At 40.6% G+C, this 27,995-nt stretch overlaps 1 protein-coding gene across 1 annotated transcript; it reads right to left on the reverse strand.

Moving 5' to 3' along the window:
• Positions 1-156: 156 nt before the first annotated feature.
• Positions 157-27,988, reverse strand: LOC103462201 (solute carrier organic anion transporter family member 3A1-like). Its single transcript, XM_008404850.3, has 10 exons — positions 27,353-27,988; positions 23,989-24,448; positions 11,117-11,215; positions 10,214-10,483; positions 9,967-10,131; positions 9,218-9,416; positions 8,586-8,721; positions 8,334-8,506; positions 5,698-5,762; positions 157-5,454 (listed from the first exon to the last, which is right to left on the reverse strand). Exons 1-10 carry the CDS (start codon positions 27,509-27,511, stop codon positions 5,078-5,080), a joined length of 2,103 nt encoding a protein of 700 aa, XP_008403072.1. The 5' UTR covers positions 27,512-27,988; the 3' UTR covers positions 157-5,077.
• Between the last annotated feature and the right edge of the window lie 7 nt (positions 27,989-27,995).

Here is a 27,995-nt window from a genome sequence, read left to right on the forward strand (position 1 = left end):
GGCTTTTATGTCTTCAAGACACATCAGTAGTCTACCTAACTGATTGGATTCTTCAGGATTTACAGATGAACAAATATTAGCATAACAACATATTATATATTCAAGTCAGTTTATCACTACTTTGTTAAGAAATGATCAAGCCAAAACTCCCCAAAATTGAAAACAAAAATAGCATATTTAATATATTTACAATAAACATACAATCATGGTTTCATCTCCAAGAAATACACAAAACTTAAAGCCTTTAAATACAAACTCATAAGACTTAAAGAAAAATATCTTGAGAAGCAAAAGGGCACATTTCAAACTCTTAAGAGCGCCTTTGAAAATAGAGGTTATAATATTTTATTTCAGTGTCCCTTTCCTTCATAAAGGTCTCCTGCAAAAGAGCCTGAAATTCATACACTGAATACCATCCACAATATAAGCTTATATATCATTCTAAACCATCATAACACCCGTTAGCACTAGGTTTCACTTAAAGGCAACATGCTAAGGCTCAAACCAAAGGATATTATGAATATATGAAGAGTTTTCTGACTGCTAGAGTCCATCCAAATTTTTATTATGGCCATATTTACAGAACATATAATCCTTTTTCTAAAATATCTCGCAAAACACTATAGGTATAACACTTTTGCAAAAGGTGTTGTGTTTGGACAGTAAACTCTTCATATGTTGATAATCCGTTCATTAATAAAGTTCCTCTATTAAAGTCAATCACAACGCAAGGCCATCAAAGAAGGAATAATGAGAAAATAGAATTAAAAAAAAACATATATGCTCTCAAGTTAGTTTCTCATCACAAGGCAAAAAACATTTCAAGCACATTTAGGTGCGAAAAGAAACAGTCCTATTGCCACGGGTGAAAACACGGTCAAGCAAGTGTTGCCTCACTTGCCAACTCGTTGGACACACCTACAATATGTTCTTGTTTTTTCTTTTGTTGTTGCTTTTTTTTTTGTCGCAAATGTTACAGTGCACAGGTTGATATGGCCACAACTGGCTCTCGTCAGCAGGGAGCCCGACATGAGGGCGCTGTTGGAAGGATGCAATCTATGACGTTTGGCTGTTTTTTTCTGCTCTCTGCAGTATTAATCGTACAACGCCAAGCTGTGGCTCAACATTAGAGACTCTTAGTACAAGCAATGTGTTGTTCTCATAAGGACTAAAGCAACACAAATTTAGTCAATTTTGCCACAGATGGAAAGACATTAATCTATATTAGACGAGACCTTTACTAGTAGAAAAGTCCTACATATGAACAGTGACTACATCTTAAATATTACTGTTCTCTAGATCAATATACAACAGCGTTATAATCTTTTGGGAACACTTATGCATGATATGGTTAAAATAAACCGAGGTCATCACAGAGAGGCTACAAAACGCTGAAGGAACTGCTCCGCACCGCAGCGCGTTAAGACTATATTCTCCTCAGGACGTCACACAACACTTCTATGGTGTCACTTTGGCACTTGTATGGACAGTAGAGTTAGTACAATGACAGACTAGATGATACCAATGTCCAAGACAAAGCCACCGTCGGAGGTTGTTGTCAGTAAGAAACCCACAAACCTTCCCTTTCAGTAAGTACTCTGATTTTTAACATTAAAAATTGGTTGTCCTGAAGCTCCGACTGGACATCTGTGTTACCACCTAATATTATGTAGTCAGATTTTGAGGCAATATCTGATAAAAAAAAAAAAGCCAAACAAACAAAAAAGCAGTTTTTAAGTATATCATACCCACAATTCAAAGCAAAATCACAATTTTAGGTCCATTGAGGGTTGATTTCCAACATAGAGCTATATTCAATATATTAAAGCTATCCCACATCACTTTTAATTTATATAATTATCTGTTTCTGATGCTACAGAAGCATCAATATAGTACTTAAATCCTCTGCTATCTAAATACTTTATTAAAGTAGGTACAAATGATCTTCAACGGGTCGTGTGCTTCGAAAATAACCATCAAAAATAGTTTTTGAAACACAATATGTGGGATAATTCCCCATAAATCGGATCAACAGAAAGCAAAAGTGGACTTTTACAAATTCAAAGATGAATTAATAATCTTTGGGATTGTCCTTACATGCCTTTTTTTTAAAAAAAACCTTTATTCTAATTAGAAAACTAAACACATTTGGAGCACAAATAGATGTCAAAGCAGCTACCATGGCTCCATGCTGGCAGGCTCAACAAAAGTCACCTGCCAGCACCCTTAGACATAACACATACCACCTTTTGTTCTCTCTTCATCTAATTGGCGGTTGGCAAACAACTAAACCCTTGTTCACTCGACCACAAATCCTGTTCCTACAGCTAAAAAAAGTTAGCTAGCTAGCTACCCAGTCACGCTAGCCATTCATGTCGTTTTCAAATTTTCAGGCTAGCTAAACTGCTTCTGTTTCCAGTATTCAACTTGAGTTCTCTACCACATCACATATAGTATACATATTTAAACAGAATTGGGAGCAGTAGAGAATTTTTGATGCAAAACAAACATAATACTGAAATAGCCGGAAAGTGGCACTATACTGTGCTGAACTGTGTACAGTACAGTGCTGGCTATATTTTTTGGGACTTCTGAGAAAGGTGCGTAAAAGCCAGCGGGCCTGTTTCTCCAAAGATAATCAAATCCTTGGTAAAGTGCGGGGCATCATAAACTCTGAAATTCCAGCAATTTTTGAATGAATGTCTGTTAGCACTTCTCTGCTGAATGTCCAGCAGGGAAGTGAAAACATTTGGCCAAATCAACACAGAAACATAAAAACAAAACCTTCGTCCATGGCCACCGCAGTCCCCAGAGGACTTAGCGGTGGTGCAGTAATTGTTGAAAATAAAAGGCTGATTTTGTTTTAAAGTTTCACACGCAGTTACTGGGGGTTTCAATAAATATAATGTATGCAAGACATCTCTTTAGATCAGTTTTAACAACAAAACATTGAAATCACACACACACACACACACACACACACAAAACCCCCCACTTTGATCACTTAAGTGATTATGACTCGGCATAGTTAGAATATAAAAAAAATGGCAACATCGCAATGCATTATGCATCATAAAGCTCTTTCACAGTCCAAAACACAGTTTGGAGGACTCTTATGTTTAATATACCGTATGTTCAGCTGAGGAGCTGCCGCCAAAAAAACTATAAAACTCTGTGACTTTATACTGAATATTTGTCTTTATGTTTAAATGCATGCGTTACCAGCATGCGTTTGACTGTAGCTAACTCTGACATAATGCTAACAGCCGTTTTTCCTGCGACTCAAAAGGTCTTGTTGCGTTGCTCTCGCGTTCAACTCGTTTCCCATAACGTGAAAGAAACATATTCACAAAGTCTCTTGCTTGTTATGTTTTTTATGTTGCTTTTTTTTTTTTTTTTTTAAATCCATGCATTACTGCTGCAGGGCACATCCCCACAAGTAGGATTAGACCACTCAGTTAATCTGCATGTCTTTGTCAGTCCTGATAGAATTATGTTGTTGGTTTAGCTGAATCAGGTATTTCTTTTTTACGCTACAAAGATAGTTACGTAACATTCGTATTTATAAGTGCATGTTTAAATTTTTTTATTTATTTATTTTTTTGTAATCTGTATGCTTTCTGTTGAAGTGGAAGGAAAGAGCTCACTGTTCAGGAAAATTGGTCTGGTCCAGCATGTACCGAGGCGTTATCACAGGATGTGATTATTATTCGTTTTTGGTTCACATTCATGTGTTTTAGGTATGTCTGAAAATTCAATAAATAAAATTGGTTGAGTAGCTTCTCCCCCCTTAGATATCTTGAGACATTTTTAGAGAATATAAAATATTTGAAAAATAAATCCCTTGAGGTGGCTACTGGCACAAAAACAAGAAGATACATGTTTTAGTATTCATTTCTTTTAAATATTTTATTTTGATTTAATACCTAAAATAAGGTTTGTTTGTTTGAACATAAGGAATAAACTGAGTACGAGTTTTGGAGAGTATTAACAAATGTTAGTTTTAAAAATCCTTCTGGTTTGGTTTCCAAGTAGGTCAGGCTTAAAAACTGTAATTTTTTTATCTCTAATCTCACTTGAGAAACACTCAACTGGTTTTTACTCAGATCTAAAAAGCAGGGATGACCCTAATATAAATCAAGAGTGCTGGTCAGAAATGTACATACATTCATCACTGACAAGAAAGTCCTATTCATTTTGGGGGGTTAAGTCTCCCGTGTCACAGTAGAATTATCGTAACACTAAGATGTGGGGTAAATACGTGTTATCTTACATTATTTTATACAATTATTTAAATATTTATATCTGTATACACACAGGCTTGATACTTGACCATTCTGCTCATCAAAAATAGTAGAACTCATTGAAAGTTGTTGGTTTCTTGCCACAGAGCAGACTTTGGAAAATGGTTTTTAAATTTTCAATATGGCTGGGGTCAGAGCCGTTCCAGAAACTTAAAGTCAGCTTTCATATTTCAACCAAAACTAGTTTGGATGTGTTTCCAGTTCATCTAAAACCATGTCACCAACACTGATGCCTTCAAACTTGGCTAAAATTTGCAGCTGCCCACCGGGATAGATCAAAGAAAGTTGGTATGCTAATTGTATTAGCATAATGCTATGCTAATCTATCAATTTTTGTAGAAAGAGTGATCAAATATGCTGGCAGAGTTATGCCAGAATTGTTTTTATGACTACAAAAAGAATGTAGTTTTTGGTGTTACGCATATCTAAAAACCCAACGTTAAGATTCATGATAACGAGAAGTGAATGGGAACCTCTGACCAGCACCATACTTTTGGTTTCCAACACTGTTGCATTTTATTTGACCCTTCATTGCTTTCAGACTGAAAGGTGAAAAAAATACCACAAATGACTAAATGCGTTACTAAGTCAGTTTGTGATTTCGAATGTATTTTTTTTTCTTTTCTTTTTTTTGGAAGTCCCGTTACTGTTTTTAACAGATCTAATGTTTTGGATGAACAACGCTCTACATGTTGCACAACACCAAGAGAGAGAGACTGTACATCAGATCAGATGCACACTAGCAGATCCTGCTGGCCTCGTGTAAATTGCCACTATAAAACCGACTCCATGTTGTCACTCGTCTCCTGGTCCTCCAGATTGTATATAAACTTTGTCCTGTTACTTGGGTTCTGGGTAATCTCCTTACCCAAATTGTCCAGAGTCACATTGGAGGCGAAAAGTTCAGTGGGCGTGAGGTAGCCCTCGTTGTTCTTGATGTACCTCCTGTAGTTGCTTTTCAGGCACTGCCACGTAGTGGCGTACAGGAGGAACGCCGAGGACTTGAGCACGATGGCGATGCTGACGTACAGATGCCTGTAGGCCACGTTGTCGTACAGCATGCAGGCGCCCTTCTCGCCGCAGACCGAGCTCCAGGACAGACAGGTGGAGTCAATGCCCATACCAAAGATCAGAGGGGGAGGGATGAAGCCTGGAGCAGGAGGGAAGGGGGGGTTGTGGAAAGACAGCAGGTCAAAAGGCCAGTATGAGGACAGGTTTGAGCTCACGTTCCAGCTGGGTCTGAGCTGACAGACTAATGAAATGCTTAAGGTAGGCGAAAAACCACTCTGACATGTCAGCCTACAGCAGGGAGAACTTGCAGCGGAAATTGAAGCCAAACAACAGTGGGCGTGTTTTGACAAAGTTAAAGTGAATAAACATGGATTTCTCTTACCTATCAGCCTCAAGAGGAGGAAGAGAACTCCAAGAGCATATGATTTAAGCTCAGGGCTTACAGTTCTGAGAAGAAAAACAAGAACAACACAAAAAGAAAACAGATTAATGTTCAAAAGTGATCTCCTTAAGGATGTGCTTGATCCAAAGTTGCATAATTTGTAGCACTGTCACAAAACGAAACAGTCGCTCGCGGCTGGACTCTTCTGTTAACCTGTAGCTGTCAGGGCCTGGCTAGCATAGCAGTCTATTGTCAATGTCACTCATAATCCAGAAAGATGCATCTTATGTTAGTTGATTGCTATGTATCCTCCACACCCCACTCAGTTTACTTTGTTTATCTTAATAAAATTAATGTTTAATTTCATTTCAATATCAGGATCAATATGCGATCAAGGAACATCTGAGAAAATGAAACAGAAACTTGAGCTCCATGCTGCTGCCAGAGAGAAATTGTTTCAAGATGTAAAAACTAAACTTCACCAGTGGTGGTATTGACATGGCTAATGTAAAAAGAGCAATCACTAGAATTTTTAAACCAGACATATTTTTGTATTAATTATATTCCAGAGAAAGAGCCACTCTGTATTCTCGTCTCTCTTAGCTGTTTAAGCACAACGTCTAGCCCCCAAAATGTTTCACTTCTTTACAAGAAAGATGATTTGTATGTAGGAAAAACCATCTATTACTGTTATTAAGCTAATGTGTTTTTTAAACCCTTGTGCGTGTGAGGAGTAAGACAACTGATACAAGTGAAATGGGTGTGGGGTCGGTTGGACCCCATTTGTAAACACAAGGGTTAAACACTATAGCAGACATGCTAGGAAGCTCAAATGGGTTGGGTGGGCTAACTAACAGAGCCAATAAGCTAATTAGCTGGCTGAAATTAGCTTCTTAGGCTCCCAGTGTGCCGTTTTAGACACCAGAAAAGCATAGAGCAATAATATTTTTCACAGTAGGCATATTTACTTAAAAACATCTGCTAAATTCAGCAGGTGGTTGTTCCATATTTATAGTAGTCTTCCAGCACTCTGTACATGCGCTAGAATATATCTGCAGCTAGCTGAAGTAAAGTGATACCTGATTCTCATTTTAAAAAGTCTGACTCCTGTTCATCAGAATCAAATTAGCAATAAATAAATGTCTTAGAAATAATTAAGCTGTTGTAGTCAATTATGCAAGAGAAAAGCAGGCCAAGCCTTCATGGACACCATATTTCCATATACAAACAATCCCCAAATAGAAATCTTTAGACAAGTGGTATGTGTTATTTTTGGTACTTTGATCATTTTCATGAATGTGTGACATAACATTGCCCCGTGTGTCTATATTTCTATCTATGACACCAAGAGGTGTGCCGATCGATCGGCCACCGATCATAATCAGTCGATTTCCGTGAAAAAGTGTATGATCGGTGATCACCGATCACTGTCTCTTGTTGCCGATCACACAAACCGATCACCTGCATCTCATTTCGCAGCCTGCATGTCCAGCTGGTCTCCTCTTTCCTTCACTCCGCACAAACGCGCAGCAACAAATACTACTATAACGCACTGAGTGAATGGGGAAGTTTGCATGTTGCGGCGGAAAATTGAAGCACATATGGCATAAAAACAGTGCCATACTTGATGAAGTTTGGCTATATCGAGGCTCACTGCAGTAAAAAAGACATATGGAGCGATCAGATAGCAGGTAAAGCAGCGAGCAGCTACAAACACTCACCCGGATTAGCATGACTGTCAGAAAGCTAAACAAATAACCCGCAAAATTATTTAAGTCTTCGAGCTGCGATGTAAGACGCTGGTTCTGCTCTCGCTGTTGAACCGCTGCTACGCGCTACAGGTAGTAATATTTCACAGACGGAGCGCCGCTTCTGCTCCACCTGGTAGTGACTCACACACCGAACCTCTGCTTAAAGCTGCAGCATCTAACTTAAAAAAAAATACATTTTATATACGTATTAAAACTTTCGCTGTCCTCACATGAGACAGATAATCTCTGAAAAAATAATCGATCTCCTCCCTGTTCTGCATAATTACTCCGCTCAGTCAGAAACAGCCCATCAGAACTAGCAGTAATCAGCTAACCACAATGCTATCAGGAAGTTTTCATTCAGTAACTCAGGATTGTTTATTGTAATGAATCCTGTATTTGCCTTTGAATGTTAAGTTTTATACTTGAAATTTTTGGCAATGTTGAGAGGTTTTATTTTGGCTCTTTGCATTATTTAGCCTCTTCAGAGCCTCCATATGTTTTCAGTCTGTTAAAGATAGTATTATCAATAGCAGTACAATTTGCAGAATGCCTGTTTTGTTTAGTTTTCTTCTTGGAAAAAGTTATTAAAAACAAGTTTTTGTCTAAATTAAGGTGAATTCATGGTTCCTTTTTCCACATAATGTAACCGGTAGGGCTTATGATTAAAAAAATAATAATTATGTGATCGGTATCGGTGATCGGCCCTCATGGGTGATCGGAATCGGAATCGGCAGGAAAAAACCTGATCGGCACATCCCTAATGACACCTATTCTGATGATTCACTCGTACAACGTTCATTTCAGGATGCTCCAACTCACATCATCCCCTCTGTCAGCTCCCAATGTTACTGGCTCCCTCTTGTGGGCTAACTGAGACCGTACCTGATAAGGATGATGACGGAGGGCGTCTGGGCCATGGCTCCAATCATGCTGCATACACAGATGACACACAGGAAGGTGAGGAACGCATGCTGACAGCGGGGGCTGGAGCACTTCCCCGGTGAGGCCTCATTCTCGCCGCCGTTACTGGGTATGCACCCACAGCTGCTCAGGTTCTGACGCAAAGAAAAGAACCAGACGGTGAGCGTTTCTCCTTCTTCGCTGTCCAGGAAAGTCTTTTTTGTCTCCACTTACTGGTTTGGTGCAGCCAGCGAAGCAGGCTGAGATGTAGGTGACTCCGTTGGAGCCACAGACAGGACTTACTGAGGCGGTGTAGCAGTTGCAGTTACTGTTGCAGCCTGACTCAGGTTGCTTCTTCGACTGCAGCGTCCTACAGAAGCAGAGGAAGAGTGTATCAGTGATTACACGTCAAGAAACTGAACACAGTTTGAAACGTGCAATAAACATGACATTTTGTCAATTGCTGTCAAGCAAATATGCATCAAACATTGATCATTGTTCCAGTTATTATTAATCAAAGGGAGCTCTAAACAAGTGGGGGTTTAGCCTTGACTTAAAGGAATTCTGTACTCCAGCAGTTTTGTAGTTTTCTGGAAGTTTGTTCCAGTTGTAAGGAGCATAGAAACTGAATACTGCTTCTCTAAGATTGGTTCTGGTTCTGGGGATGTAGAGAAGACGAGAAGACCTGAATGGTCTGGATGGTTGATACCACAACCTTTTGGTGATTATGGTACTAAATACTAACACAAGTAATTCGTTTTTCTTTAGAAGGCTTTCTGTAGTGCCTTACATAACGTTCACTTTGGCAGGAAAACTAGTTGAATAAGAATTGAGTCTCTCACATCTTAGTTACTTAATGGTCTTACTCATTGTTGTAGGCCACCGTAACCCCAGCAACAGGCCCCGTGTCACAGCCCAAGAAGAGGAAAGAGACGTAACAGGCCGTGGACACCAGGTTGACCAGCATGGCCATGCGGACCGCTCCGAGAGCTGAGAGGTTCAGTTTCTTAACCAGGAGCCCTCCAAGGAAGATACCGAGACAGGCACAGGGGATGGCGGTCATACCTGGAGAAGCAGAAGATGTCGACTGAATTATTTCCTTCCATGCAGAGGTTTCTACACAGACTCTGCTGTTAATGTTTACAAGTTTTACAAATTGACTATTAATCCATTAATTTATCTTCTTTCTAAACGTTTATCCCCTTTCTACCCTGTTGACAGTCTTATGAAATATGAAATATTAGTTTTTTTATGTTAAAAATCTTAATATAAATATAACTTATATAAAATGTAAGTGTTTAGTATGCAAATTAGGTGATGCAAGCATAATTAGACATATTTCATATTTGTGGCCAGACATATTTCTGACCACTAGAGGGTAGTAAAGTTAGTCCAATATGACGCCTGGTATGTGTTGAAAATGCATCAACCGTCACTGGTGGTATGCATGTGCCACCTTGGCCATGTGGTCCTTGAGAAGAATTCAAACAATAGTCTACAAGAGATTAACCTAATCCATTTGGACAGGAGGGATTTCTGTTTGCATTACCCTCCCTAATAATTTAAAGGTAACAATCACTAGCCCAACATTGAGTCAGGAAAATGGTTGCAATACCTAGCAGCTGATTAGCTGAAGAAGTGGTGAGGTTGAACTGCTGCTCCAGGTATTTCCCAAGGAAAGCAGCAAAACCAGCAACCACAGCTATCTCCATGCAGGCGGCCAGCGTGATGCAGCTGAACACCGGGTTGGACAAAAGGTGCCTGGTTACCCGGGGGATCACTGGAAGGAGAAAAAGAAAGATAGATACAAGTATAAAAGTATTGTTGCCTTTACTCAACCTCCTCCTACTGTATCTTCTCACCTCTCAGATGCTCCCAGACTGAGAGTCCGCTGTTCATGTCGAAGCCACGAAACTCTCCGTTGGGTTTAGAGTCCTGGCTCTCCAGGCTCAAGGAGGTGGGCAGCATGGCCTGCTCACTCTCCCCTCGAGCGTCCATGTCCTGCTCGTCCAGCGCCTGGGGGAAGCCGAACATGAAGAGGGCCGACAGGAAGAGTAAGGCACTGCAGAGGAGGAAGCCGCCCCACCACGCCCCGATCCAGCGAGGGTCATCAGGGGTGATGTCCAGCTTACCTGGGCAAGAAAGGTAGGAGAAACATTTACAAGGATCTTTATTAAAAGCTTTGGAAACAAGTGACTTCAATCTGTGCTAACCCCACTGAGATCCTGTCATCACTTAATCGCCTAATAATTTTTCTGCCTTTTGAGGACACTTTTATGAAACATACCATACATTTTTATACTTTACTGTTAAATGGAAGGTGTTGGAAATGATTAATAATGCGTGTTTTATGGGACGACAAAATGTAAGTTTTTTTTTCCAACAAGTGTGTTGATCTTAAAGAAGCTTTTTCATTTGGCAAAGTATGTGGATAGTTCAGCTAATTACAGTGTGTTGTGAAACATGGCTTGGTTTTCAAAATTGCAGATAAACAACTGCATAATGAAACTAGAGTGGCTCAATGTTTTAAATGTTTCTTTAATTTAAGCTCAACGCCAGGAAAGACCCCTACATTTCTACTGGTTTATTCCTGAGAAAGAAAGAAGAAAAATAAAGTGTGAATTTGAATGGAAGAAATAAAAAAACAATTAAAAGTAATTTGTAGAGCTCACTCTGAGCTTTTACAACAAATTGCTATTGGTTGTAAAAGCGTCTCCATCTATTTGTTCTGGAAGTTTTGCGACATTAACAAAATGGCTACTTACTGGTGTCGATGAAAACAGCATCAACGTAGACTTTGGTACAGATGGAACCTAGGATGAAGCCACAAGCTGGGCCGAAAACTAGTGTTGAAAATAAGATACCTAAAAAAACAACAACAAAAGAAAAGGACAAATGAATATCAGATATTGGATTAAATATCAGATAAGTTAGAATAGACAAAAGCGAAAGCTGAATTTCACTACTACACAATGACAGACTAGGTAAATCAGCTTATTTCACCTCATCTGCCAGCAGAGGGCAGCATTGCATTAAGGCCAGCTGCTTTTAAAAGGAACCTGATGCAGACCACTTCTTCTTTGTCCAGTTCCAAAATTTATACCTCCCAAGGGCACAGTAATGCACAGTCAACACGTTGCACAGACTTATTGATCTAAGACGAGATAATGCAGTGGCATCAGGACTGATCAAGCAGGAAATGGCTTCTTTGCGTATGAGTACACTCATGCAGCAGCAGCCTCACTTTGGCGCCAGGGCTAAGAGCTTTCCAAGAGGAATCAGACCAGGCAAAATTGTGTTTGTGTTTGGAGCAATTAATATGTTACAGTGAATGGGAACAGTTAAGTGCAACAAGAGGAAGTGATGGGCTGTCTGCTAATAATGAGCCGAAGCAGAAGAAGTGCTGCTTACTCTTGCTACAACAAATCGACCATTAAACCCTTCTAGAAATTATTTTATGATCACTGTTATATCTATTATCAGGGATTATTTTTTATAGAGGTCTGAATCTACTGAAAAATCTAAGAAAAGAAAAGAAAAAAACGCCTCAAAGCTATTAAAAGTTAGTTACCACTTGCAAAGTTATTCACACACATTTTGTCTGTCTTAAAAAACAAACCTTAATCTAAAGAAGGGAAACTCCAGCACTTCAACTTGATAGATTTGAATATGTATATTTCAGTCTCAGACCTTCATTGCGCAAAAAACATTCCAATGTTGGAATAATCTCTTAAACAAAAAGCAGTTCTAAGTGTTTCATCAATCACATCCAATAAAACAAAAAGTGTACAAGAAATATATAGATAAATGTATAAAAAAAATCTATCAACGTGGTCTAATAACAGCATGAGTTTCCCAAACTACTGTAGAGTTAGCCAAAAGGGGAAACATTTGGCTAACTTTTTGTTTGTCACCATGGAGATTTGGGGAAAACTGATGGGACCAAAATAGACGCTGTTTGCTGGACACCAATCACTGTACATCACCACAAACACACCATGGCCATAAGCATGGCGGTAGCAGCATCATGCTTCACGGCAGGAAGGCTTGTAGAGGTAGAAGGAAAAATGAACGCAGCAAAAGTATCTGGAGGACAATTTGAAGGCCTTCCAGAAATAGTCTGTCAAAGGATTGAAAACATTCAGTTATCTCAGCCAAAGAGCATTGGATGTGAAAGCAAGATCCCCATGAAACCCACAGCCTCATCCAAGAGTTTATGAAATGACTCCAGCAACTATTAGAGAAACTTAACACAGGCATCTAAAAATAGAAGAGGATTCACACGTTTGAACTGCTGGAGAGCTTTGTCTGTTAGCTTGCCAATAGACATTTAAGTAAAGAGTTTGAAACATGGGGCTTTGGGCGAGGCCAGGTTCCACATTCAAGCAGCTGAATTTTGAGTTATATAAAAAAAAAGAAAGTAACTATATTAAAGGCAAAAACCTCAAGTAGATGAAAGAAAGGTCAAGGAATGACCAGTGTAGTGCCGGTAAGAGGTTTCCGTCAAAGGCTACTGTGGTCTTCATAAATGCAATGTGTTTCTGTGATTAGGTGATTGTTTCAGCTTATTTCTGCTTTGATGCCTTCGATAAACTGCTTAATGCAACATTTTATTCAACAATTACATTTGTTGAATGAGGTACAAGCCCTGTAAAAGCTTCTGTACGTGATTCCGAACATAACACGTATAGAAATGGTTGAAAAGGTTCAATAATTTCTATTGGAACTGTCACAGATCCAGCCCGAGGAGAAACCAGGAGATCCATATATATCTCACTGATTTCCATTACAGTTGATTCAGTCTGCAGTCAAACGTGACCCTGACCATTAGCAACTCAGCCAGCATGTCTGACAACTCAACAGACATGTTGAGTTGTCGCACTCCTATATCTTCATCTGCCCTCCACCAGGGGCCAAACGGGCAAGACATGGTGCTTAAAGGGGCAGGATTACGTATTTCTCAGTCACATAATGCCATTTTATAGCACAATCAAGTAGCTATATTACCTTCAGTTGTTATAAAAATGCTGTGTATATTGAATATAACTTAGAAACAAATTGACTTTGTAGTTTAACACCTTGAAATTGGGCCTCTCTTAAAGAGAGTCTCTGTCTCTTTAAGAAGATCCTGCTAGTTCTGAAGCTCCGCCTTCAGGAAGTCATCACAACATGGCTTCTCTATTAACCCTTTAGCAACATTTTTACCAGCGTTGCACTGAGAAGTAGCTCAATGAGTTCAGGAGAAGCACAGTTCCACCAGATGTTTGCTAATTGCTGTTGGCTAGTCTGAAGGAGCTGAGTGGGGGAGTCGTGGGGAGGGGTGATCCTCAAAGGCTGGTGCTTGGTCTCACCAGGCATTTTGCACAGCTGAATGGTTGCCATGGGAGATTAAAGGGTTTCTCACACGTGCATGAAAGAATCAAAGCAACACCGAAGGTATATTTTTGATGAGCGAATCAAAAATATACCTTGACTTAGCTTTTCACAGCACATAACACGATGAAAATCCGCTTTAGTCAGTGATGTACAGTATGTGATGCAGTGTGGCGGGTAAACACACACCCAGCAGATGATCAGATCAACAGCACACCACTGCTCTTATCTTTAATGGATCCAAACCAGCCTCAATAAAAAAAAGCGAACCAAAGCCAAGCGCCTGGAGCAACTTTCAAAGTGAAACGGCTGACGATAACAACAGCAATAATATTGACACAGATGTGCAGGGAAGTGTTATTATGCAACGGCAATGAATTAGAGAAAAAAACATTTAGAAAGTGGATTCAGAAAGGATGGTTCTCTGTTGTGAGTTGCTGCTGCGGTTAGTGATATCACTGCAGTCGTTGCCTGTTGAGGCACCGAGCCTTTGATGATGTACGCCGCTGCTTTGGTGATCAAATGTTAGGCTGTCTTCTGCTGGAGAGATTGACTAACTCCGTCAACCCTAACCCAAACCCTTAAAGCTCATTAGATACATCCCATTAAACATGCATCCATCCATTCATTGTCTAAACCTGCTTATCCTTGCTGAGTCACTAGTGGCTAACTACAGCACTCACTGGGCGAGAGGCGGTGTACATCCTGGACTGGTGCGCTAGTTCATGACAGCATTAAGCCTTTAGTTTTTATAGAAGACATGTTCAAATGTTGATGTCTAATCAATTTGTTTCTTTTTAAAAAAACCAGTTATTTATTTACAGATTTACAACAAACATTAACATCAATATACTTTGAGAAGTACTCTGAGTTGCCTTTGGCCAGAATGTTGCCTTAGGCCTCGACTTAGCAACTTAGCAGTCTAATACAATCTTGTACACACCTCTTGTTGGCCTGTCATATTCTTTTTAGAAATATTCTTCCCATCCTTGCAAAGACTGAGAAGCGTCTTAAATGTTTTCTGCTTGTCGGTAACCTATCAGGCTGTTATGGGATGTACTTCAAATTGACAGGGCATGGTAACCCTTCCCAGATTGACGGACAGCAGCACTGGCCTGTCTAGAAGCTGAGCAGTCTTTGTGCAGTCACGTGGTTTTGGCACGTTTGTATTCACACGCATCTTTCATACAACGGCACAGATCACCTGGGGGACAGATCTCCACACCGCTATCCTATGACAAAATGGTCCCAGAACTAGAACTTTTTTGTTCACATGACCGTACACGAACTGACCACTGAACACAGACCATTCCGTTAGTTCAGAAACATCAGCAGTTACAGTACTAGAGTTTTTTTTTTCAGTTTGCAAGGCAGTCTTAAAATGCTATGTGCACACTTTATTTTATTAGACCCTGACATTGCTCATTAGATGCAGTAAGTACAGCACTGAGAACTTGCTGCAGTTCAAATGCAGTGAACCTACAGCTGCAGACTGTTCCTCACATCTTCAGCTGAGCTTCAGAGCAGTTTCACTTGGCTTCAGTTAATGTGACTGGAGACTTAGGAAGTGAAGGAGTGTGACTTCAGTAAACCAAAGAATCTAGGGGACGGTTCTGTACATTCTGTACATTAGGCACAGAATACCATGGGAATTTTGGCTGCATCTCTGATCAGTGCTCCCCTTGTAATTTTAGGTGGATGGCCTCGTCTCGGTAGGCTTACAGTTGTGCACACTCTTTCCATTTCCGGACCATGGATTGAACAGCGCTCAGTGAGGTGTTCAGAGGTTGGGAAATCTTTTTACTGCCTGAGCCTGCTTTAAACGTCTCCACAACTTTATCCCTGACCTGTCTGGTGTTTTGAATCATGTATAATTTGCTTTCTACTTCACAAATGCGTAGCACTTTGTTTTGGTCTCTCATATAAAATTCCAATAAAATATATTTATGTTTGTGGTTGTAAAGTGGCAAAACAATGGAAAAGTTCAAGGAGTATGAATACTTCTCTAAGCCACTGTATATGACCCCAATGAAACACGTTGCAGTTTGACAGATTCAGTGGGTGCATACATGTTTTTATCAACGTAATTTGCAGAATACCAGGTGATAAATCCGGTGCTTCCTCTTCAAAAGGTCCAGATAAAATATGCCGAATCCACAAGTGACAGGAATCATTCTGGAGATGATAGTAATTCCAGAGCCATAATAAGTCCTCTGTGCTCAGCAGTCGTAAATAGAGCAGCAGAGAGGTCACCCTGTGTGGGACCGGGCTGCTCTACCTGGTCACGCTCCCTGCACATGAATAATTTCACACTCAGACTCACATTAGAGCACAGTTCAATCGCTGGCCCTTCGTTTCTTGGCAAAGGTGCTCACATAAAACAACCCGGGCCCGGCCCGAACGGACCGGGCGTGCTGAGTCAGTGTCCATTCCTTCCCCCGCTGTCCTACAGTGGAAGAGTAATAACCCCGGCGGAGTAAAAACATTTTTGCTGCAGTGGACTCTCAACTCGCAGCCCCACGCCGCTTCATTTGACGTATTACAGAGACAAACAGAGGCTGAGGTATGATGAAGGGGAAGATCAGCGGACTTTCTGCAGACCACTCTGGCTGCGTTTCAATAAATCAAGGGTCACATGGCGTTACAGTCCCGTATCACAATCGGCTGCACCGTTGCTGATTTGCACCCTGTTTCCGTCATGTTTTCTTTATGCACAAAAAAAACGAAACAGGTTAAAGGTTTGTTCAACGTTGTACTTTCAGGAAAGATGGAGTTAGTGTGACTAATCTATTGGATATAACAGTGCTATGCTGACCCAAATCCAGTTGAGAATCAGCGTCGAGACTTATGAAATAAATAAAACATTATGTTCACAGATGTCCTCCATCCAATCTGACTGAACTTGAGCTATTTTGCTGAGAAGAATGGCCAAATCATTTAGTATCTAGATGTGAAAATGTGTTCGAGACTTAGCCCAAAACGGCCTGCAGCTGTAAAGGCGGTTCTTCATCAAGCTGAATCAGAGGTGCTAAACGCCACACTTTCTAGATTTTTATTTTATAAATTATTTTCAACTCGGGTGTTATTGTACACTTTGATGCTAATACACTACCTTCTGTTGGTCTGCCACGTAAAATCCCACTGAAACGCACAGAGTACAAATACATGGCGTTTGGGGGACTGTGAGTCCAATTTTAGAACAACAATGTTGAGTGTTTGTGTTCTTTGGCACAGCCCTATGGCACAACAGTCTGCATATCAAGTGGCTACAGCCAGGGCCTCCATTGCACTGCATCTAAACCACAGGTGGCAACGTGCCAGTTTCCAGTCCTAAACAATCGCACACAAACAGACGACTGGCATCACGCTGGTTTTTTTGTTCTTCCAGACACAGAGCTTCAGTTGTAGCTGCATTCATATATTTAAATCAGGGGTCCCCAAACTACGGCCTAGGGCCGGATCCGGCCCGCCTCCACATTTGGTCCGGCCCCCTGAACAATGCCAGAGAGCATTCAGATTTTTTTTCATATATTGTATTTTCCGGTTTATATGTGGATTTTTCTTCAACCACCAGAGGGCTCTTTAGCAGGAAGTGTGTCCTGTAAACTGTGGGTGTTTTGTTTTGCATGGCGCATTGCTGCCATCTGTTGGGACTTTTAGGGAACTACTTGACTTTTATGTTATTTAATCAGTACGCTTGTTTGCTAGCGGTAGAGCAGATGAACACACGTGTTTGTTATGAACACCGCATTCCAGGTCGAATTCTTCAAAGAAGAAGTAGCAGCTTATACTTCAAAACGAGCATTTATGTTAACATATGAGGAATTCATATGTTAAAGTTACTTTCCCTCAATGGAATATATACTAGTCAGTCCCAGTGACCGTTTCACTAACGGTTTTTGCCCATGTGCTTTCTGGGTAAAAATGAATCGAGAAACACGTGCGCGAAACTAGATCAAAATACTTGTCCAGAATAAGGCCTGTTGCAATAATACATTTTGTTGGACAATAAATTTTCACAGTAACAATAATGTTGTTTTGAGATCATTTTCAAGTAATACATTGATAATAGATTTATAATGTAAATTCATCTTCTCAAACAATAATAAACTTTAATTCTGTAAAGAACACCTCACGCTGGAACTGGAAGATATTTCAAATCTCCGAAACATAAACGACAAAAAGAAAACGGACATAAAAAAAAACTACTTGGAACCAAAACCACAAATCAAATGGATTATAAATCCTCTGGAAACAAAACTGCCCTTGAAAAAATATTAAGTCATCACAATGGAAATTATTGCAATTTAATTGATTCATTCCTTATTATACAAGACTTGGACCAGATTCTGTTTTTGCAGTGTAGCATTACTACAAGAGTGAAAACGTCAGGGAGGTCATCACATAAAAACAGAAGCGTATCGCCTGCATGCGTTGTTGTTAATCTTCATTTTAACCTGAACAGCCTGACGTCTGGAGACCCATTAAAAGCTGGAGGCCTGTGAGTGTCCTACAGTGTTGCTGTCTGGCTAACAAGAGCAGCACACGCTGCACTCTACTTGTATGTACAGCTGGAGCTGTTTGGGGTCGGCCTCGCTGTTACAAACACAGGCCATAAAACCCATCATTAACGGACGCTTCTTTGTTCAGACCCTTAGTGTGGTGAACAACCGACGGGACGCTTGTTGCCCGTTGAAGCTTACTTACCTCAGCCTATCAGTCAAGAGAAGGACAGCAATCAATAATCCAATTACAATTTGGCTCTGACATTAGAGTCTACACAGCTAAAGAGCGGGTTAGTCTTTCTACAAGCAGCCATTTTCTACCCAGAACAATGTGGCTTACTTTGAAGCTCTAAATCTATTTTTGCTTCACTTTAATCTGCCAGCAGGCACAATGATCTGATGCACCGGCCACCGAATGACAAAAAGAAATGTTAGGAAAGAGAGGCAATCAGAAAAACACACATAGGACATGGGTAAGATTTTAAAAGCTGTTCTGACAGATCCAATCCAATTACAGAGCTCTGGGTAAGTATTTGGCTCCTTCCAGATGCTTTCAGAATCATAATACTAATTTCTACAACAAAAGTTTGTCAGGTGATGATTTAGCGTATTTTAGAAAAGCTGACCCTACAATTAACAAGACTTATTGGCAATACACCGTACAGATCAATAGCTATCCATTAAAAATGTGCCCAAAACTTTGTTGATAGTCCGCTAAAGTAGAAAAAACAATTTTGCAATCGTTGTATTTCCATTAAGCAAGAAATGCATTTAAAATCCAATGTGAATAAGTTTGTTCACACAATAAGTCGTTCAAAAACATGTCGCACCATCATCCTCTAACCACTTCCTGTTGCTGTCTTCGTCTTTTCCCGCAGTAGCAACATCTGGTTGTTGATCACATGACTTGTGTGATCAAAAAGTGTTTCCAAGTTTTGCGAAATATTCTAATTTCGATACAGCTAAAACAACAACCTCATCCCAGTGGCAAAACCTTTTATTGAAAAACGAGAGTTTTTTCAAAATAAGTGGGTTTCCATAAACCAAATGTATTTTTGAAATTGCACAATTTTTATGTTAATGGAAACGTAGCTAATGAGACGCGTTAGGCTTTTCTGGAAGGTGAGTATCCTGTTACATGTCATGACATGCTACAGTACGTACTTAGTGTTAGTATTTCAGGGAAAAAACGTCATTAGCTGTATTTTCTGGCGAATCACAAGCAGGCCACACTAAGTGTCATTTCGTCAGATATGCTACTTATGGCTGTAATAAACAAGATGTAGAGGCTACAAACGTGAACCACACGTCTCTGAGTTGGACATTTGGACTTTTTGTGCCTCTGGTAAGGCACAGATCCACCAGTGGAGTGCCTTTCACCGGCCACTTCAGGCTGACAGCTCCTCCGAGCTCAAGGGTTAGAATTAAAATTGTTCCTAGTTTGGTGCCTCTAATGAGGCTACGTCAAAACTAATTTGGCAAATGTGTTTCCGTCTCCCCTTTAGTGCATTAACTCTTTTCGGAAAAGCCAAAATCCATGTCAAACGAGTTTAAACACATTTTTGAAAAACTTAGAATTTTGCTGTTTCCATAAACCTTTTCTAACGCAACGCTTCAAAATGCACATAAAAAACCCGTTGATAGAAACACAGTTACTGTCAAACATGGTGGTGGTAGTGTGATGGTGTGGGGTTGCTATGCTGCTTCAGACAGAGATTACTTGCTGTATTTGATGGAACCATGAGATCTGTTCTACAAGCCATCAGTTCATGATCCTCAAGCACTGGAGTTGTGTAGCCAGAAAATGGTTCACAGCACAGCAGCAAGTCCATCTCTGAATGACTCACAAAAACAGAAAAATGGTCTGGAAGTGGCTCATTAGTTAACAAAAGTCCAGCTGAGATGTTACATGACAGAGAACAGGCTGGTAATGCCGTAACTCCTTCACCGTGACGTAAAAGGCTCACTGGCACTTATCACAGGGGCGTGATGTCAGCTCTTCCCACGACAACCAATTAGGTTTAGGAGGCAATTACTGTTTTCACGTAGGGCCAGGGGTGTTTACCTGATTACCCTGGAGTGTTTCTTGTCCTCTTTGTCTCATTCATGCTGCATTGATCCATGAGGGTGAAGATACGATCTCTAAAGAGTGGCCTCGTCTTCGATCATCCCATCCCATCCCATTCCTTCCTCCTGAGCTGCTGCTTTGGTATTTAATCAGTTGGATAGGTATTTGCTGAACTGAACCCAACTGCTCCTGTCATGTGGCTTTTACTCAAGGCGACTCCACTTTTGCACTTTGAGCTTGTCAAACACCGCCGTCTTTAAACAGTGGCGGCAAAAAAAACATAGCATGCACATACGACTTTCTAGACGACAGCGCAATTTATGGCACCTCAACAGCAGCACCGCCACAAGATGTAGCCATGGCAATTGACGTGCCTGGTGGACCGGATAACACACAAAAACATGGAAACGAGCGCAGGTCGTGGTGAGAATGGATTGATGTTTGTTATATTCATGTGTTGAAGGAAGAGGTTGGGGAGATTACAGCCAGGACAGAAGTGAGAAAATGGCAAGTACTTTTTAGTCTTGTTTTTAGTTCTTTAAAGGGGCAGTATCATGTATTCTCCATTTTCCCACCACAATCAAGTAACTATGTTAGCTTCAGTTGTTAAAGCAATGCTGTATATACATATCAAATATGACTTAATTATTTTTATTTTTTTTATGAAAATAGTTCTACATCAGCATCAGAGAGTGGCATGAATAATTTTGGGGCTAACTATATGTCCGAATTTAACGGTGCAAATCAAACGTCAACAGGAATTAAATATGTGTTGCTAGTGGTGAAGTCTTAGATATTTTGTTTGTTATGCATCTTTATATAAGGAAACCCTAGTCAGTTCTGTATTGCCCTTCCTTTTTTTATTTTTTATATTTTTAATGGAAACAGACCCAGGAATACAGAGGCTCATATATTTGTGTGATCTGATGGCGAACCTGATGGAAACAACCTAAAAATAATGTGCAAAAGATGCTGAGAGAGCAAATTAAAGTCTAGCGACTGGTTCCCAGAACTTGATACTCAAAGATTTGTCAGATTGACATACTAAAAGGACTGAAATTTCTGGCTTTGACGACACAGTTTTATTTAAAGAATGGAGAAACAACTTTGGATTTTTATGCCTTCTCTTTCTTTCTTTCTCCTTCTCTCCACTTACTCTGATGGCTATCCGCTAATGGCAGGCTGCTGAGCTGCATGAAGAACGGGAATGGCACACAGCACTGTCTCTCGACTGTTACCTAGGTAACGTTGACAGACAGCCTATTATACACGTTATGTCAGCCTCCTAGTTGTTACTGTAGTTCTCTACAGTGCTCTACTGCCAGCCAGGGAAACTTTGCTGATGTTCGCAGAAAGTGCTTTCCTCCTGGGAACCTAAACTATATGACTGCAAGCAAAGTACAAGACACAATATTCTTCCTAACTTTGCCTGTGCAGAATTTTCCACTTTTTTTTCCCGACTTAAAGTACCTCCCTTAATTGTGCAGTAAAAGAAAACCATAAAATGGATTTCAATAGCTTTTACATGGAAAAAGCTATTGAAAGCAGTTATATCTTTAGACTTCCAGACTCCGTGCCTCGTGGAACCACCTTTCTGGTTAACGCAAATGAGCTGGAAGGAAAACATATTGCTCCAAATTATTTTTCTCAAAATAGGGTTCTATTTTCTCCACTGTTTGTTCAATGAAGGCATAAATTAGTACCAAAAACTACCGTGATGAAAATCACCACATCTTTATATGGCTGTGTCATAAAGAAGCCCTTTACAATTTTTTTTTTCCAAGAGGATTATTTGTGTTTGTGCGGTTGGTTATGATTACTGTTGAACACAGTTATACAGTTACCTAAAAAGGATGTAATAAATCGTTTTTATCGTCCCTTATATCGTTGTCACATGACCAAAAAAATAACACATGACCTTCCTCCTCCTCTTCACCTGCAGAAACAAAAAGCAACAAGATGGAAATAAATATTGGTTGTAAATATCTTCCCAGTTTATGTATTGGGATGATATCGATATGTTAAAAAATGACCAATATCAGCCAATACCGATGTTAGCACTGATATATTGTGCTAAATCACTAAATCTATAATTTACTAATTAGCTGACTTCTGAAAGCAGTTGGTTACAAAGCATTTCCTTTTGTGGTATCAGAGTAAAGAGGCTTGAATAATAAAGAAAAAAGCAGAAAAGGCAACATGAGCAGTGTTTTAAGACCTCATGTAACCCCTTTTTGCTACTGGAGGCAAAAACATCCAACTCTGAGGCAGCTCCACGCTGATCCCTGCTACCTACTAAGAGCAGGACATGTTTAGCTTTAGCTGTGGTTGACAAATAAACAAAATGTAGTCTAAAGGCTAGGAAACAATTTTCCTCATTTTGCACACACAGCAGATGGTAAACTTAGAATCGGCCGCCAACGTTATAAAACCAACCTGCCCTGACACATCAGTCCTGGCTGCCGCAGCCGGTGCGGTGATGCAGATTTCCTTCACACAATTTATGCTTCTGAAAAGGAAGCAGGAAGGCCAAAGTCTACCTGAGCAGTTTCTGATAATGTGCATCGATTTGCTAATGGCTATGTCCGGCACGGCAATGATGATACAGCTTGTCACACGACCTTTTAAGTCATAAAGCTGCAGGTGTGCGATCAGCATCCAATGCTGGCAACATCACACGGCGTCTGTGTCAAACCGTAAAAGCACCTAAAGGGACCCATCAGGTGCTGCTGCTTCTAGCTCTGGGGACAATTAAAAACACAGTTCTTCTCCAGAACAAAACAAGCATAAAACACTACTCAGAATTTAATGAATTTTTTTCTTTCGCTTCCATATAACCATGAAGCAACAAGGTTGTAATAATCAATCGTACTCTATTGTCCACAATCAGTGTACATAGGCAGGATGAGCGACAGCTCCCCTGAGTCTGAAATTGAGGTTCCCAACAGGTGAGAGGTTGAGTCTAAGGCTGTAGCGATTTATCAGAGGACCTTCGATTTTCAAAATTCCTCTAGGCCTTGTTAAATTATGTTTTAACATTTAGCGCCTTGTGTTCCAGATGGATAATTATTTGTGTTGCAGTCTCACTTCTGCTAGTGAGTTGTTGACGAAGGCTAAATGCTAATAGCTAGCTGGTGATGAACAGAAAGAAGCATCACCAAGAAATAGACAAAAAGTGTCAAAACCGAATTGGCACTTCACAATGCCATGGCCTTGAACATTTCAGCAGGAAACAGCCACTGCAATTACTCAATCATTAGAATAATAGACTACTCAACTACTAAAATAATTGCTTAGCCCTAGTTGAGTCCTTCCTCTGAGTCAGGGGTCAGTCTTTACCTCATGTTGGAAGAGTTCAAGTACCTTGCGGCCTCAATCATGAGTAATGATGGGATGGACCATGAAATAGATTAAATGGATTAGGGCCTAGTCTACAGTCATAGGTATGTCATTTGGGAGGTGGGATACAGTCTACTCCTGTATATATCAGGGCAATGCCTTGGAATTCCTCTCAATGTGTTTACGACTTTGTAGGAGGATGAAAGGACAGGTGTCAAAAGTACAAGACCCACCAGAAAAAAACTTTGATCCAGTTTTAGACTAATGTGTACTTAGGAATATGTACTTTACAATCTCATCACGTACCAAAATGAACACTTGACTATCATTTTGCACCCTTAGAGTGACTCACCTATATACAATGAAGAGTCCTTTTTGTGGACATGGTCATCGATGTATGACACTCCCAGAGGCTGGACGGGAGTGGCCCCGATGCCGAGCAGAACCTGAGCTCCGATGAGCAGAAGGTACATCATGTTGGTGTTGGCTCGGTTGCCGCAGTTAAAACCAGAGTCCCGATTCTCTGACCTGGTTTTGTTGGAGCAGATGACCCTGCCGTCCTCGGCATGCCACGAGTCCCCTGCCTCATACTCATACTGATGAGTCAAAAACTCCGGCAGAGCTGAGAGCAGAGCCCCCAATGCCATGACAATCCCCCCGCAGCCAATCAGCCGGGGCCGGTGGGCCTTGGCGCCGAAGTAGCTGACAAACAGGATCAGGGCCAGGTTGCCGATTTCAAAGCTGCTGGCAATGACGCCCACATCGGCACTCTGGAGGTTAAAACGTCTCTCGAGAGTCGTCAGAACACTTACCTAGCAGGAAAACAGATAAACAATGAGTGTTACAGGTGTTAGCCAGAACCATTCTTGTGACTTTATCACACACAGTCTCTGTGTATTTAACCATAGTAAATGTTCATTAGTAATTGTTCATAGAATGTATTTTGAAGTCGAATTGAATGCTTTTCAATAAGAACATATTTTGTGACATGCAGTAAAATTATGCCAAGTTCAGTATGCAGTATGTGTGTAGTGTGTAGCTTGGGAACCCTCGGGTTTTATGGCAGGTCAGGAGTTGTTTTTAATATTAGTTCAATTAGAAGATTAAAGATTAGACCAAAGTCTTGAATAAGACTTAACCACAATCTAATCGAGAAAATCAGTGACAGAAAAGGAACAAGTTTTGTCATCTTTTAGGAAGGTTAGAAAGCCATTTCTAAGGCTTTGGGGTTACAATGAACCACAGTGAGAGTCATTATCCAGAGAACAGTGGTGAACTTTCTTAGGAGTGACAAGTCTCCCAAAATTGCTGCTAAAATCCATCAATAATTCATCCAGGAGGTCACTCAGAAATCTCCTTCAAGCCTCACTTGCCTCAGGTAAGAATGGTGTTCACAATTCAGCAATTAGAAACTGAATCGTTTCTGAGGCACGTTCCAGTGAACTTCCCTCAATAGAAGAGTTCAAACGGCACATCCACTACTGACCAAAAAGAACACAATGGCTTGTCTCATATTTGTCAAAAAACATATCGATGATCCCAGGCACATTCGGGGGGTGGGTGAACTCTATGGATTGATGAGATAAAAGTGGATCTTTTTGCTAATTGTGTCCCATTATGGCATAAAACTAACACTGCACTACCTAGGACATCATGTCAAGACTCAAACATAGTGGTGGTAGTATGATGGTCTGAGCAGCCTCTCTGATCAATTAAAACGAGCACAATAAGTTCTATTCGCATGATTTTTCATTTTCTCTTTTCCCTCTTTCTACCAAAAACTAGATAACTAAAGTCTTAAAATCTTGTCCATTGGTCTCAACCAACTCTTTTTTTGAAGGACAATTTTGTCTTTCAGAGACTTCAAAATTAATTTTATTTGTTGCTCCTGTTCTTGTGTCTATTTATTTTTGTATATCTAAAATGTTTTCTAGTTCCAGTGTTAAATGTTCAGTAGAATTTAAAGTTTGTTGGTCTTTGGGAATGTGTTCTTGTGTTACTATGCCGTTACCATTATATTACTTGAAAATGGTCTTGAAACAACAATATTATCAGTAATCGCAATAACTTCTGGGACAATTTATCATCAAAATGAGTTATTGTGTAAGAACAGTACAGTAAGAACACGTGATAGGATATCTTACTGAAATACACTCCGGCATTGTGGAATAAGACATCATAAATCAGGGGTCTCCAAAGTGCATCCCAGGCACCATTTGTGGCCCCTGTCCAAAATTCATAGCACAGATTTATTTCACCACACTAGTAACCTTAAATAGTTGACTTTACTTGAAAATCACGTGGAAACCCATTACCTTAAGTCATTCCAGTTATTGCACAACGATGAAACTAAACCGGTTTAGGTGTATTAGCTTAGAACTTCAGTGCAGACTGTTGATGGTGATATGCTTAAAACAAACTAAAGTGAAAACTAGAAAACTTAAGCAACACACAATCTATTTATCTTTTAATAAACACATTTTTCTTTTCATTACATGTAACATGATAATACACAGCACCTCAAACAGCCAGTAACTTTTACTCGAAAGTATTAACTGGACTAAAAAAGAAAAACAACAACAAAAAAGAGGGACACATATCATGTTCTTGTAGTCTAAAATATGTCTAAAAAATATTGTGTATCTAATTTGTATTTCCAAAAGAACTGTTGTTGCATTTTTCATAACAAAAGAGATGCCGTTTTTGTGGCTCAGGACTGCTTTTAACAATTTAACAATTTAGGCTCATGTTTCAGAAAGTTTGGACAGCCCTGCCCTGTTGTCATGGTGAACTTGCATGACTCAGTTCTAATAGTTTATACTTCAGGATGCATTGAAACACAGCTACAAGAAAAAAAAAAGTGTCCTTGTCCTCAATAAACCCTTGCACCGAACAGGCAGTACAGTAATCAGACTATGTCGAAAGCTATCAGAGGACAAACCAAAAATAAAAAATAAAAAATCATAAAAGCGACTTCCAGGAAGTGGTTAAGATGATCCATTGGAGATGATGAGGCTTCACTTGCAACTTAAAATGACATCGGAGATTTTGGATTACATGGGATGAAATAAGAATTCTGCCAGAGGTCATAAACTCTCTCTTTTTGTACTTTTTTTTTTTACTATTTTCTTCACTACTTGGAACAAATGCTGCTGCTGATCTATTAACACCAGAGCAATGAGAGGGGCTGCTGGGAGAGGCTCTGTCAAAGGAAATGTGGTGTTAATGAGGAAAAAAAAAAAAAAAAATCTTGTGTCTTGTGTTGTGGAGATCACGTCATCTCCTGGGCCTGTGTGTGTGTGTGTGTGTGTGTGTGTGTGTGGGGGGGGGGCGGTTGGGGGGGGGTTAAAGGCCTCCTGTATTATTTACCGATGCATTTCAGAGCAGTAGGAATGGACGAACCCCCAATTTCATAACCTGCTTCCACACTGTCCACAGACGCATATAGATATGTTCCCCAAACAACGTGGAGCACACTGGCGCTGTGACGATGTCTGGTGTCGCGCGCGCGCACACACACACACGCAGGCACGCACGCACACACAAACACACACAAGCAGGCCCTGATGGGTGAAGCAGCAAGCCATCAATCAATAGCCGTGTTTACTGAAGGATGCCATTATGGTAATGGGATAGGGAATAATATGGCACCGGATGAGGCGCCGCATCGTTCTGCCCGTGACCCTCCGTCATCAGACGGACATGTCTGAACTCACCAGATAGGCGCCCACGGTGCCCTGTGCCAGCATGAGCGCGCATTCCGCCACCAGGAAAATCTTGATGTTGGAAAAGCAGGAGGTCTTCTTCTGGTTGTCATCCTGCTCCGGGTCGTCCGTGCTGCTCCTCTCGGTGCAGATCTGGCTTTTCACCTGCATCCTTCGAGCTCAGGCTCCGCTGGGGTCGGTCGGCGAGAAACTGAGCGGGTCCAGTCCGGCGGAGAGCATCTGGTTAGGATGGCCGGTGAAGCCGCGCGACGCTGCGAGAAGAAACCGGACTGAAGGCGTCTCTTCCGAACGGAGCGTCTCTGGGGCCGGGGATGCGGAGAGGAGCACAGTCCGCCCAGGAGAACACAAACACAGAGACCGTCACAGACATCTCCTCTTCCTCCTCCTCTTCTTCTTCTTCCTCCTCCTCCTCACCAGTCCTCTCGGTGGATGTCAGCCTACGTAGCTGCGCGTGTATGGATGACGGTTTCCAGTACGTACGATGACTGGATGTTGCTTCCCTACATCCGGGATGCTGCATTAGCACCCAGAGTCTGCTGCGCTCTCATATTTTAAACAGCATACGTTCCCATCGGTTTTTTGTTTTTCAGATTAAAAGTACCCTTTCGAAAATTAAGCAAGTATTAAGCATACT

The sequence above is a fragment of the Poecilia reticulata genome, chromosome 3 (assembly GCF_904066995.2).
Source record: "Poecilia reticulata chromosome 3, P_reticulata-male-v2, whole genome shotgun sequence".
NCBI classification, from domain to species: domain Eukaryota; kingdom Metazoa; phylum Chordata; class Actinopteri; order Cyprinodontiformes; family Poeciliidae; genus Poecilia; species Poecilia reticulata.